The sequence below is a fragment of the Crinia signifera genome, chromosome 1 (assembly GCF_055691185.1).
Source record: "Crinia signifera chromosome 1, ASM5569118v1, whole genome shotgun sequence".
Taxonomy (NCBI): domain Eukaryota; kingdom Metazoa; phylum Chordata; class Amphibia; order Anura; family Myobatrachidae; genus Crinia; species Crinia signifera.
Window position 1 is genome coordinate 451,846,673 of NC_139217.1, and position 15,687 is coordinate 451,862,359.

The 15,687-nt window shown below is 45.9% G+C and overlaps 1 protein-coding gene across 2 annotated transcripts in view; it reads right to left on the minus strand.

The window, feature by feature from the left end:
- The window catches only part of IL7R (interleukin 7 receptor), a 61,990-nt gene extending 48,174 nt beyond the window's left edge, over positions 1-13,816 (minus strand). For both annotated transcript variants that reach the window (XM_083154909.1, XM_083154904.1), the window contains exon 1: positions 13,693-13,816. In XM_083154909.1, the coding sequence (XP_083011035.1) occupies positions 13,693-13,777 (85 nt within the window). In that variant the 5' untranslated portion in view covers positions 13,778-13,816. The remainder of the gene's footprint in view (positions 1-13,692) is intronic.
- Between the last annotated feature and the right edge of the window lie 1,871 nt (positions 13,817-15,687).

Sequence of the window (15,687 nt, forward strand, 5' to 3'; positions counted from 1 at the left end):
GAGTATGGACAGGCGTGGCTTAGACTGGAGTAACAAGTGGTCAGTGCCCCTGGGCCCTCCTGTAGCTAACCACCCCCTGCGGTCTGCATGTATGTTTGGCACCATAATTGTTTGGTGATTTTGTGTTTGTAATGATTTTGTGCATGGGAGTGGGTTAGTGCTGCAGCTTCACCTAACTGGAGCAGACCATCAGCAGGCAAGCCATGCTTGATTGCATCAATGTACTGAGCATTCCTGAGAGTTGTGTAACTCCCCTGCCAGGCTCCATCATATAACAGACACTGAACTTTGTTTGCAGAATTGGGATTGGTGCAGCGCGTGAAATGCTTCTCAGAGCTTAGTCATGGGTGGGTTAGGATTCAGAAGGAGCAGTATGACTGTGAGGTGTTCTACAGAGTAAAGGGTAGAGGGCAAAAATTAGGCTTTCCATGTAGTATGTATGCATGTATGTATAGCTGTATGTGTCATATATATATATATATATATATATATATATATATATATAGTTATATATGTGTCTCTCTCTCTCTCTCTCTCTCTCTCTCTCTCTCTCTCTCTCTCTATCTATCTATATATATATATATATATATATATATATATATATATATATATATATACATACACACACACCTGTCACGGTGCATGTTTAAAATTTAGGTATGACTATGTTAAATGTATGCATGAATATCATTATTAATTTTTCCATTTTTATTTGGTCCACAGATGAGCCAGCCCAAGCAGAAGAGGGTCTCCGTGGGGCCCTCATCCGAATTAGAGGCCACATGCGCCAGGTGATGGCGGAATTGGACCGGCTCCTGGATGGGGCCAATAAATTTATTTATTTATTCATTCTTTTATATGTTTTGTTACATTAATAAATAGTTAATTACAGTTCGAAGTTGTCCGTGTTTTTTTATAACATGCAAAAGTATATGTGTAACTTGTTTAAAATCTTTTAAATAAGCTAAATGTAAATAGTGTATATAGATGTATGTTAGGGTCACATGCTGTAAGGGTTAATGTGTGTAATGAATGTACTAGGAATGTGGTTCAGTATAGATTAGGATTTAATTGATTGAAATAGCTAACAATCCCTTTTTAATGAGGTTGCCTAATTGCCTAAGTGGGTCATGTGATCGCTGTGTGTACTCAGTAAAAAAGTTTGGTATTTAGCGTAAAGACTCCGCATCGGTGCGTATGGACAGCTTCCCGTCCGTTTTAACGCGGTAAGACCGTGCTTACGCGGTAAGACCGTGCAGAATCTGTACGTTTCCCCCGCACACGCACGGTTTGTATGTCGTCCGTACACACGCCCTGTTCTTAAAGAGTGGGTCCGTCCGAATGCGGACACGTGGGCGTTTCTACGGACGATGCCCGCACGCCGCTGCACAGCCGTAAGAATTCGGGAAAGTACGCACCGATCAGAATAAGGGCCTATGTATGGCTGGCACTACTGCCACATATACTGGGTTACTGTGATCACTGTATATGTCTGATGTATTACACACACTGCACTATGTATGGCTGGCACTACTGCCGCATATACCGGGTTACTGTGATCACTATATGGGTGACATTCTATGGGATGAGATAATCTGACTTTGGCGAATTTTATCGCAAAAACGGCCGTTTTCGCACTTTTTCCCTAATTCGCATATTTAATGAGATGCGAAAATCGGCAAAAAGTGCGGTTTTGCCGCGAAATCGCACTTTTTAGAAGTGCGATTTTTAGTTTTCGCCAGAACTCGCATCCAGATGTTTTCACATTGAAAAGTATACAATTCGCATATTTAATGAGATGCGAATTTGAAAAATGTGTCTAAAAATCACAAAAAAATCAGACCAGGTTCTGATATGCGATTTGGCCAGAACCCTGCACAGATCATAGAGATCTGTGCATGGCCCTGTGTTAAAAAATGTGGAAAATGTGTTAAATCTTCCATACATAACATTGCTTGATACAGAAGAACTACAAGTGCCAGCAGACCTCCCCCGCATGCTGGGACTTGGAGAACCACAAGTCCCAGCATGCGGGGCATTAATGGGCCCTCTGGGACTTGTAGTCCACCTGTAAAAAGAATGTTAAAAAACACACACACACAGAGAAGTACAACTTTATTACACAAACACACACCTCACTTTTACACCCACATACTCACCGATCCAGGATCCAGCGCTGGTCTCCCTTCTGCTGCAGAGCCGGTCAGCCAGCACTGACAGCGGGGACAACCGGCTCTCTCCGATGCCGCTAACAGCCTATGTAGCGCTGTCCCAGCGCTACAGAGGCTGAGAGCGTGATTGGCCGATGCGTCTCCATGGAGACGCATAGCTCAGCCCTGATTGGCTGAGCTATGCGTCTCCATGGAGACGCATAAGCCAAAGACGCTCTCAGCCTCTGTAGCGCTGGGACATCGCTACATAGGCTGTTAGTGGCATCGGAGAGAGACGGTTGTCCCCGCTGTCAGTGCGGGCTGACCGGCCCTGCAGCAGAAGGGAGACCAGCGCTGGATCCTGGATCGGTGAGTATGTGGGTGTAAAAGTGAGGTGTGTGTTTGTGTAATAAAGTTGTACTTCTCTGTGTGTGTGTTTTTTTTAACATTCTTTTTACAGGTGGACTACAAGTCCCAGCGGGCCCATTAATGCCCCGCATGCTGGGACTTGTGGTTCTCCAAGTCCCAGCATGCGGGGGAGGTCTGCTGGCACTTGTAGTTCTTCTGTATCAAGCAATGTTATGTATGGAAGATTTAACACTATCAGGCCGGCGTCCACTGGCCACGGACGCCGGTGACAGCCCCGGGCTTCAGCCCTGGACGGGTGAAGCCTGGGGGGGGGGGTACCCCTTTATGGGGGGGTCCCCACTCCTCCAGGTACCCCGTCCAAGGCTGACCAGCCACAGTGCTCATGTTTCGGCCGGGGGACCTTATATAAAAAGTGTCCCCCGGCTGTGGCATGACACCGAGGGCTGTTGGAGCCCGGTGCTGGTTTCAAAATATGGGGGACCCCCAGATTTTTTGTCCCCCGTATTTTTGGAACCAGGACCGGTCCAAGAGTACGGGGCTGGTTTCAGAAATACGGGGGACCCCTATGCTTTTTGTCCCCCGTATTTTTGGAACCAGCCCCAGGTCAATGAGCCCGGGGCTGGTTATGCTCAGGAGGGGGGACCCCACGCCAATTTTTTTTTTTTTGATGAACAAAAAATCGCACATTTCCTTAAATTCGCACATTTTCATGACTAAAATTCGCACATTTTCATGACTAAAATTCGCACATTATCGCACCTAATCGCACTTTTCATTCCGGAATTCGCACCTCATTAAATATGCTAATTCGCGGCAAAAATGCGATATTAAAAAAGTGCGATAATGGGCGATTTTGAAAGTGCGAAAAAATCTCATCCCATAGAATGTCACCCTATATGTCTGATGTATTACACACATTGCACTATGTATGGCTGGCACTACTGCCGCATATACCGGGTTACTGTGATCACTGTATATGTCTGATGTATTACACACACTGTACTATGTATGGCTGGCACTACTGCCCCATATACCGGGTTACTGTGATCACTGTATATGTCTGATGTATTACACACACTGTACTATGTATGGTAGGCACTACTGCCACATATACTTGGTTACTGTGACCACTCTATATGTCTGATGTATTACACGCACTGCACTATGTATGGCTGGCACTACTGCTGCATATACCGGGTTACTGTGATTACTGTATATGTCTGATGTATTACACACACTGCACTATGTATGGTAGGCACTACTGACGCATATACCAGGTTACTGTGATCACTGTATATGTCTGATGTATTACACACTGTACTATGTATGGCTGGCACTACTGCCGCATATACCGGGTTACTGTGATCACTGTATATGTCTGATGTATTACACACACTGCACTATGTATGGCTGGTACTACTGCTGCATATACCGGGTTACTGTGATCACTGTATATGTCTGATGTATTACACACTGTACTATGTATGGCTGGCACTACTGCCGCATATACCGGGTTACTGTGATCACTGTATATGTCTGATGTATTACACACACACTGCACTATGTATGGTAGGCACTACTGCCGCATATACCAGGTTACTGTGATCACTGTATATGTCTGATGTATTACACACACACTGCGCTATGTATGGCTGGCACTACTGCTGCATATACTGGGTTACTGTGACCACTGTATATGTCCGATGTATTACACACACACACTGCACTATGTATGGCTGGCACTACTGCCACATATACTGGGTTACTGTGACCACTGTATATGTCTGATGTATTACACACACTGCATTACATATGGCTGGCACTACTGTCGCATATAGTGGGTTACTGTGATCACTGCATACTGTATGTCTGATGTATTACACACACACTGCACTATGTATGGCTGACACTACTGCCCCATATACCAGGTTACTGTGACTACTGTATATGTCTGATGTATTACACACACTGCATTACATATGGCTGGCACTACTGCCGCATATACCGGGTTACTGTGATAATTGTATATGTCTGATGTATTACACACTGCACTATGTATGGCTGGCACTACTGCCGCATATACCGGGTTACTGTGATAATTGTATATGTCTGATGTATTACACACACACACTGCACTATGTATGGCTGGCACTACTGCCGCATATACCAGGTTATTGTGATCACTGTATATGTCTGATGTATTACACACACAAACACACACACTGCACTATATATGGCTGGCACTACTGCCACATACACTGGGTACTGTGAACACTGTATATGTCTGATGTATTACACACACTGTACTATGTATGGTAGGCACTACTGCCGCATATACCAGGTTACTGTGATCACTGTATATGTCTGATGTATTACACACACTGCACTATGTATGGCTGGTACTACTGCTGCATATACCGGGTTACTGTGATCACTGTATATGTCTGATGTATTACACACTGTACTATGTATGGCTGGCACTACTGCCGCATATACCGGGTTACTGTGATCACTGTATATGTCTGATGTATTACACACACACTGCACTATGTATGGTAGGCACTACTGCCGCATATACCAGGTTACTGTGATCACTGTATATGTCTGATGTATTACACACACACTGCGCTATGTATGGCTGGCACTACTGCTGCATATACTGGGTTACTGTGACCACTGTATATGTCCGATGTATTACACACACACACTGCACTATGTATGGCTGGCACTACTGCCACATATACTGGGTTACTGTGACCACTGTATATGTCTGATGTATTACACACACTGCATTACATATGGCTGGCACTACTGTCGCATATAGTGGGTTACTGTGATCACTGCATACTGTATGTCTGATGTATTACACACACACTGCACTATGTATGGCTGACACTACTGCCCCATATACCAGGTTACTGTGACTACTGTATATGTCTGATGTATTACACACACTGCATTACATATGGCTGGCACTACTGCCGCATATACCGGGTTACTGTGATAATTGTATATGTCTGATGTATTACACACTGCACTATGTATGGCTGGCACTACTGCCGCATATACCGGGTTACTGTGATAATTGTATATGTCTGATGTATTACACACACACACTGCACTATGTATGGCTGGCACTACTGCCGCATATACCAGGTTATTGTGATCACTGTATATGTCTGATGTATTACACACACAAACACACACACTGCACTATATATGGCTGGCACTACTGCCACATACACTGGGTACTGTGAACACTGTATATGTCTGATGTATTACACACACTGTACTATGTATGGTAGGCACTACTGCCGCATATACCAGGTTACTGTGATCACTGTATATGTCTGATGTATTACACCCACTGCACTATGTATGGCTGGCACTACTGCCACATACAGTATACTGGGTTACTGTGACCACTGTATATGTCTGATGTATTACACACACTGCACTATGTATGGCTGGCACTACTGCCGCATATAGTGGGTTACTTTGATCACTGCATACGTCTAATGTATTACACACACCCACTGCACAATGTATGGCTGGCACTACTGCCCCATATACCAGGTTACTGTGACCACGGTATATGTCTGACGTATTACACACACACACACTGCACTATGTATGGCTGGCACTACTGCCCCATTTTCTAGGTTACTGTGACCACTGTATATGTCTGATGTATTACACACGCTGCACTATGTATGGCTGGCACTAATGCTGCATATAGTGGGTTTCTGTGATCACTGTATATGTCTGATGTATTACACACCCACTGCACTATGTATGACTGGCACTACTACCGCATATACCGGGTTACTGTGATCACTGTATATGTCTTATGTATTACACACCCACTGCACTATGTATGGCTGGCACTACTGCCCCATATACCAGGTTACTTTGACCACTGTATGTGTCTGATGTATTACACACACTGCACTATGTATGACTGGCACTACTGCCGCATATACCAGGTTACTTTGACCAGTGTATGTGTCTGATGTATAACACACCCACTGCACTATGTATGGCTGGCACTACTGCCGCATATACCGGGTTACTGTGATCACTGTATATGTCTTATGTATTACACACCCACTGCACTATGTATGGCTGGCACTACTGCCCCATATACCAGGTTACTTTGACCACTGTATGTGTCTGATGTATTTCACACACTGCACTATGTATGACTGGCACTACTGCCGCATATACCAGGTTACTTTGACCACTGTATGTGTCTGATGTATTACACACCCACTGCACTATGTATGGCTGGCACTACTGCCGCATATACCGGGTTACTGTGATCACTGTATATGTCTTATGTATTACACACCCACTGCACTATGTATGGCTGGCACTACTGCCCCATATACCAGGTTACTTTGACCACTGTATGTGTCTGATGTATTACACACACTGCACTATGTATGACTGGCACTACTGCCGCATATACCAGGTTACTTTGACCACTGTATGTGTCTGATGTATTACACACCCACTGCACTATGTATGGCTGGCACTACTGCCGCATATACCGGGTTACTGTGATCACTGTATATGTCTTATGTATTACACACCCACTGCACTATGTATGGCTGGCACTACTGCCCCATATACCAGGTTACTTTGACCACTGTATGTGTCTGATGTATTACACACACTGCACTATGTATGACTGGCACTACTGCCGCATATACCAGGTTACTTTGACCACTGTATGTGTCTGATGTATTACACACCCACTGCACTATGTATGGCTGGCACTACTGCCGCATATACCGGGTTACTGTGATCACTGTATATGTCTGATGTATTACACACCCACTGCACTATGTATGGCTGGCACTACTGCCCCATATACCAGGTTACTTTGACCACTGTATGTGTCTGATGTATTACACACACTGCACTATGTATGACTGGCACTACTGCCGCATATACCAGGTTACTTTGACCACTGTATGTGTCTGATGTATTACACACCCACTGCACTATGTATGGCTGGCACTACTTCCGCATATACCGGGTTACTGTGATCACTGTATATGTCTTATGTATTACACACCCACTGCACTATGTATGGCTGGCACTACTGCCCCATATACCAGGTTACTTTGACCACTGTATGTGTCTGATGTATTACACACACTGCACTATGTATGACTGGCACTACTGTCGCATATACCAGGTTACTTTGACCACTGTATGTGTCTGATGTATTACACACACTGCACTATGTATGACTGGCACTACTGTCGCATATACCAGGTTACTTTGACCACTGTATGTGTCTGATGTATTACACACACTGCACTATGTATGACTGGCACTACTGTCGCATATACCAGGTTACTTTGACCACTGTATGTGTCTGATGTATTACACACCCACTGCACTATGTATGGCTGGCACTACTGCCGCATATACCGGGTTACTGAGATCACTGTATATGTCTTATGTATTACACACCCACTGCACTATGTATGGCTGGCACTACTGCCCCATATACCAGGTTACTTTGACCACTGTATATGTCTGATGTATTACACACACTGCACTATGTATGACTGGCACTACTGCCGCATATACCAGGTTACTTTGACCACTGTATGTGTCTGATGTATTACACACCCACTGCACTATGTATGGCTGGCACTACTGCCCCATGTACCGGGATACTGTGATCACTGTATATGTCTGATGTATTACACATACTGCACTATGTATGGCTGGCACTACTGCCCCATGTACCGGGATACTGTGATTACTGTATATGTCTGATGTATTACACACCGCACTATGCAGTGGCGTAGATTGCGCAAGGCAGCCCCCGCCACTGCTTGGGGGAGCAGGGGCTGCGTGGGCGCCTGCTCCCGCCCGGCGCACTGAGCAAGGCGAGGTGCTGATTTGTGTGTCAGTCATACTGACATTGTGTGCTGTTGGTGACCGCACAGGAGAGTCGGCGCAGCCATGACAGTCTAGTGTCAGACTGTCACATTGGCCTTGATGGGCGGGCGGCTGTCCAATGGGAGGGTAGGCGGGCGGGAGGCTGTCAAATGAGCGGGCGGGGGTGTGGCCTGGCACAGAGTGACAGGGTAATGCAGCAGCAGTGACTGCTAGTTACTCTACCTCCGTATCACCTATGCGTGTGACGTCATCACGTCACACGCTGGAGAGGCCAGAGGAGCCGGGAAGCTGAGCAGGCAGGGAGGGAGCCTCAGGGAGCAGAGCAAAGAAGGTTTCACTGAGTGTGGGGCTGTGCGCTCCTCCGCCACCCCCGCCACGCTGTTTATGTAAGTACAGTCTGCAACTAAGAGCAGGGGTGGAACGGGACTGGATGGGATGCACCTGTTACAGCTGACAACCTCTCTCAGCAGGAGAGGTGAGCTGGCTGTCTGCGCGGCGGGGGACTGGATGTGGCTGGAAGAGCTGACATGCTGCTCAATTCAGATCAGCACATCAGCTATTTCAGCCGCATCTCATCCCCCGCCGCGCAGACAGCCTGCTCACCTACTCTGCTAAGCACCTTGTCAGCATTTCCAGCCCCCTGGACAACGAGCATGAACTGCCCCTCTGGGAAAAGTGCATAAAATTCCCCCTTTGTAACCAGCATGAAATGCCCCCTTTCCAACCAGCATGAAATGTCCCCTGGGCAACCAGCATACAAACCCCCCCCAACCAGCATGTAACTCCTGCAACCAGCATGAAGGTAAGCAGCACTTATCTGGTTTAATGTGTACTGGGCATTACGGTGTGTGCTATAATGTGTACTGGGCATAACGGTGTGTGCTGTAATATGTACTGGGCACAACGGTGTGTGCTGTAATATGTACTGGGCATAACAGTGTGTGCTGTAATATGTACTGGGCATAACAGTGTGTGCTGTAATATGTACTGGGCATAACAGTGTGTGCTATAATGTGTACTGGTCATAACAGTGTGTGCTATAATGTGTACTGGTCATAACGGTGTGTGCTGTAATATGTACTGGGCATAACGGTGCGTGCTATAATGTGTACTGGGTATAGTGGTGTGTGCTATAATGTGTACTGGGCATAACGGTGTGTGCTGTAATATGTACTGGGCATAACGGTGCGTGCTATAATGTGTACTGGGTATAGTGGTGTGTGCTATAATGTGTACTGGGCATAACGGTGTGTGCTGTAATATGTACTGGGCATAACGGTGTGTGCTATAATGTGTACTGGGTATAGTGGTGTGTGCTATAATGTGTACTGGGCATAACGGTGTGTGCTATGATGTGTACTGGGCATAACGGTGTGTGCTATAATGTGTACTGGGCATAACGGTGTGTGCTGTAATATGTACTGGGCATAACGGTGTGTGCTTTAATATGTACTGGGCATAACGGTGTGTGCTTTAATGTGTACTGGGCAGAACGGTGTGTGCTGGAATGTGAATTGATACTGCTATGTGACCACACCACTTTCCACAAAAAAACATGCCCTAAATTTTTAGCGTGCGCCTTCGGCGCGCACTGTCCATTTGTTCAGGTTTATATCGTTTCTAGTATATATGTATCTTTATGCGAGTGTGCCAATTGATACTTTCCCCCCCGACTCACATGTGCCATGTTGGGAAGAAGGGGAGAGGAGGCTTTATTCCATTGGGACCAAGAAAAGTTCAGGTAGGACCCCAATTTTAAGAAGTGAAGGGTCCCCGAACCCACTTTTTTGGGTGGTTTTCGCAAACACTGTATGTATGTATGTATACATGGGGGGGGGGGGCGCAATCAAATTTTTGGCAGGGGGGAGCAAAATTTATAGTTACGCCACTGGCACTATGTATGGCTGGCACTACTGCCGCATATACCGGGATATTGTGATCACTGTATATGTCTGATGTATTACACACACTGCACTATGTATGGCTGGCACTACTGCCGCATATACCGGGTTACTGTGATCACTGTATATGTCTGATGTATTATACACTGTACTATGTATGGCTGGCACTACTGCCACATATACCGGGTTACTGTGATCACTGTATATGTCTGATGTATTACACACACTGCACTATGTATGGCTGGCACTACTGCCGCATATACCGAGATACTGTGATCACTGTATATGTCTGATGTATTACACACACTGCACTATGTATGGCTGGTACTACTGCTGCATATACCGGGTTACTGTGATCACTGTATATGTCTGATGTATTACACACTGCACTATGTATGGCTGGCACTACTGCTGCATATACCGGGTTACTGTTATCACTGTATATGTCTGATGTATTACATACACTGCACTATGTATGGCTGGTACTACTGCTGCATATACCGGGTTACTGTGATCAATGTATATGTCTGATGTATTACACACACTGCACTATGTATGGCAGGCACTACTGCCGCATATACCGGGTTACTGTGATCACTGTATATGTCTGATGTATTACACACACTACACTATGTATGGCTGGCACTACTGCCGCATATACCGGGTTACTGTGATCACTGTATATGTCTGATGTATTACACACACTGCACTATGTATGGCTGGCACGACTGCCGCATATACCGGGTTACTGTGATCACTGTATATGTCTGATGTATTACACACACTGCACTATGTATGGCTGGCACTACTGCTGCATATACCGGGTTACTGTGATCACTGTATATGTCTGATGTATTACACACCCACTGCACTAAGTATGGCTGGCACTACTGCCGCATATACCGGATTACTGTGATCACTGTATATGTCTGATGTATTACACACCCACTGCACTAAGTATGTCTGGCACTACTGCTGCATATACCGGGTTACTGTGATCACTGTATATGTCTGATGTATTACACACACTGCACTATGTATGGCTGGCACTACTGCCGCATATACCGGGATATTGTGATCACTGTATATGTCTGATGTATTACACACCCACTGCACTAAGTATGGCTGGCACTACTGCTGCATATACCGGGATACTGTGATCACTGTATATGTCTGATGTATTACACACCCACTGCACTAAGTATGGCTGGCACTACTGCTGCATATACCGGGATACTGTGATCACTGTATATGTCTGATGTATTACACACACTGCACTATGTATGGCTGGTACTACTGCCGCATATACCGGGATATTGTGATCACTGTATATGTCTGATGTATTACACACCCACTGCACTAAGTATGGCTGGCACTACTGCTGCATATACCGGGATACTGTGATCACTGTATATGTCTGATGTATTACACACCACACTTTGTATAACTTCACCACCACTTTTGTAAAGTAAATTGAGCAGCATTTCCGTTGTCTCGTACTTACAGCCATTTGTAAGTACGTGTCAGTATGCATACCCTCCAACATGACCCATTCCATTAGGTACAAAATGCTCTGTTTCTGGACTTCCTTGCCAGTGGCAGTTACAGATGTGAGCCTGCAGCACAGTCCAATATTCAAAAAGGGGGGCCACACCAGCTGCCATCCCAAACATCACTGAGAGTTGATGTGACCCCCCCTCTTTGAATATTGGACTGTGCTGTAGGCTCACATCTGTAACTGTCACTGGCAGGGAAGTCCAGGAACAGAGCATTTTGTACCTAATGGGATGGGTCATGTTGGAGGGTATGAGTATGTGGACAGAAAAACAGTCAGAATGAAACAATTTGTTTGTTTAAAATCTGCACTTCAAAAAGTCTATTTAGATTGTTTCTTTTGTGTGCAAATATTCCACGAGAACACTGAACAACATGTTAATTTGACAAAATAGGTGTAAAAATTGCCAAGCAAACATTTTTATTCATCATAGTGAACTGTAACGTTTAGTATATATAGGAAATATAATCTTTTTTTAGACATTTTTTATTTGAACTTATATAACAAATGTGAGCGACGCTGTGTGGATATTTTGCAGATCTCTCACAGAGATATTGGCAATCAAAGGGTTAACATTCAAAACATTATTGAACATGTGGGCTAGAGTTTGACAGCAATATGGCAACTAACATATTTCAAATTGACAGAGTTGTTTTATAATTGAACACATCGTGCATTTTTATTAAGTATACCATCAGTCAAAAGCTGATTAATTAAAAACATTATTAACTATTATTTATTCAACTTTGCTCAGCTTTAAAGCCACTTCTGCTTCCATTTGGTGCATTTTTGGCAAATTATTATGAGACCCCCTTCCATAGTAATATCTGCAGCTATCTACACAAATAGTGGACTCTGTTTACTGTTGCCATGGTTACAGATGGAATACAGGACGGGGATTTTTTTTTTTTTTTACTAATCTGTAGCATGGTGATTTCAGCAGATGAAAACCCCATCAAAGTATCAGTCATGTCGGTAAGTTGTAATAACCATCACGAATGATTCCTTGCAATCATTATGATTAACCTATAATGATAAATATTGTACCATGGAAAGAGTAGAAAGGGCCTGATTCTTGTTAGCGAATTTCCTCCGCGTATTCGCACAGGGGAGAGCAATGGTGAAGCTCCGCGCATGCGTATATTCCTTTATGCGCATGTGCAGGGCTTCTTTGCAGACCTCCATGGCGTTAGTACAGGGGAAACGCTGGGCATCCCTCTGCGAACGCAGGCGGGCACCTGGCTTCCGGCGGCGCACGGCTGACCTCACAGGACGTCATCCGCCCGCCCAGTTCTCGGACCAGGATGCGCAAGTCTAAGTCAGCAGAGAGTGACTTGGATTTACGAGCGCCATGGAAATCATTCGATGGATTTCGGGCCCGCACTTTACTCTGGGAATAGATGTTTATGCAAAACATCTATTCGCAGTGCGGCGGGCATATTCGCTGGGCGGCGGGGGGTGGGCATTCGCACGGCCGGCAGGCAGCGTTTGAAGGCTCGCTAAGCAGCGAACTACCGCCCGTATCAGGCCCAAAGTGTATATTTTGTAAAAAAAAAAAAAAACCTACCTTCCCCATGTGCCCTGTGTATGTTTGAGATTTGTTTATTAAGGTTGGATTATTACTGTGTAGATTTAGCAATCAAACACCAATGAACCAGAATAAGTAACGCTTGAAGTCAAATCTATCTAGAGAACTATTGTGGGAAAATATAGGTCAGTTTACATATATATATATAGCTCATTTCATTAACTATGAACTTATCTATAGAGAAAATAAATGTACAATATTTACTGCCTGTCTCTGGGAAATCGCCACTTTCCTCCATCGATGGCTGGACCAGTAGTATTAGGATTATTCCGAGGGCTGAGGAGTGCATCGTGCAGCCGGTATAAAGAAATGATGCTCTCTGCTGAATCACCGGTCTGTTATCTGTCTTCAACAATAGATCACACACACGCAGTTCTGAAGTAACCACAGCCGGGAGGAAATAGAAATGTACCAATGAGGTGAGAGCACTAAGGAGGAAATTATCGGAGAACAGTTCCTAATACACTGATGTTACTTGGTGTAACGTGGCCAGGACCACCTACCCCACCCCCACACACACCCACACATACACACACACACACCAGTCCAACACACTGAGGGGGTTATTCTGATTGACAAGCATCGCTGCTTCGTTCGCAGCGCCGCGTGTCATTTTTTGCACGCCCGCCGTTCGCATGAGCTGCCGCCTTCCATTCGCATGTGCCACCGCCCCCTATTCGCAGTGCGAATTCTTCCGCACGGCTGCGAATGGATGTTTAGCATAAACACGCATTTGCAGCCTATGGGGAAAAACCCACATCACTCTCAGGTCGCTTAGATTTGCGTGCACACTCGACAGTAACTGGACGGGCAGCTGACATCCAGTGATTTCAGCTGCCCGTCCCCGCACCCGCATCACAGGGTGATTTCCATGGGAACACCCAGCGAGTTCCCAGGGGCGAACCCGCCGACCCATGCCACCCATCCGCAGTCTTGGGTGCGTGCACCTGGCGGACACTTTGTTCATCGTAGCTGAACGCACCTGGCGCATGCACATGCGTGCGTGCGCTACACCATAGGCTACATCTCAGAATGGAGATAGCCCAGGGATGCGCAGCCGGGCTGCCCGATGTTGATATATCGTGCAGCTATGCAACCCCCATATAAACCTATGGGGGAGGTGGCTGGTGGCGGTGCAGGAGGGATCGGAGATTCCTGCTGCGGTCCCTCTTACGTACATTTGGGGGATACTTAATATTTGCGGATAACCCACGAAAAAGGGTGTTTTCGGGGATTTAGCCACAAATATAGCATGATAAATGGGCGCCTATATATATGCCCGTGACAATACATTTCATGATATCCTAGAGATGTACATCCACAGTGTAAGTAGCAGATGCGAAAGGCCCATTACCCTATTTGTATCCAATATACCATGGAATAAAGTGTTATACGCATAAGAGGATATTATTATTTATAAATGTGAAATCTCCATTTTTTTTTTATAACACAATATGGATTACATTGTATAAACGGGAGATTTACTGAAGCTTCTTAGAGCTAAATGTGCTAAATTCTCCCCCAAACCCTCACATTCGCACCCCATATCGCATTTCCTATTCTTTTATGCCCCACCGTCACATTCTCCAAAAATGGGGTGTGGCCTCCCAGGAAGGGTCGTGGCTTCACAATGTCACAGTCACAAGACCACGGCCCCATATTGCCACTGCTGGGGGAATGGCCAGTGTTCTGTGATCATGATAAATGTCTTTGGAATACAGATAGCATGTACATAGGATGTGATTTGTTGCCTGTTCAGATATTTTGATGACGATTATGTGAGAGGGGATGGAGGAGACTTACCTCCGTCCCCCTCCTGCTGGTTCCCCTTCGAGGTGGCATGCGCGGCGATGGCGGCGTAGTCGTGGCCGTGAGTTTCTCCAATCAGAGTCCGGCCTTTTGAATGGCACGAGCCAATCAGCGCTCGCGGCGGGGCGTCCAATCAGAAGGATCGCCAATCCAGGATCGCCGCGTCATAGCTCCGCCCCCTCATAGCATCTTATATTAGATGAAGCGGAGCGGCGGAGTTCGGTTCGTCGGCGGAAAGGAAGCAGAGAAGAGCTCCTGAAGGCAGAAGAAGACAGAAGAGGCAGCGGCGGTGACCCGGAAGGCGGCGGCAGAAGGCAGCATTAGGCCCGAGGGGAAAGTCCAGGCCCTTCCGGCCTGTGCCACAGTAGTCAGGCCCTCCCTGCCCTGGCC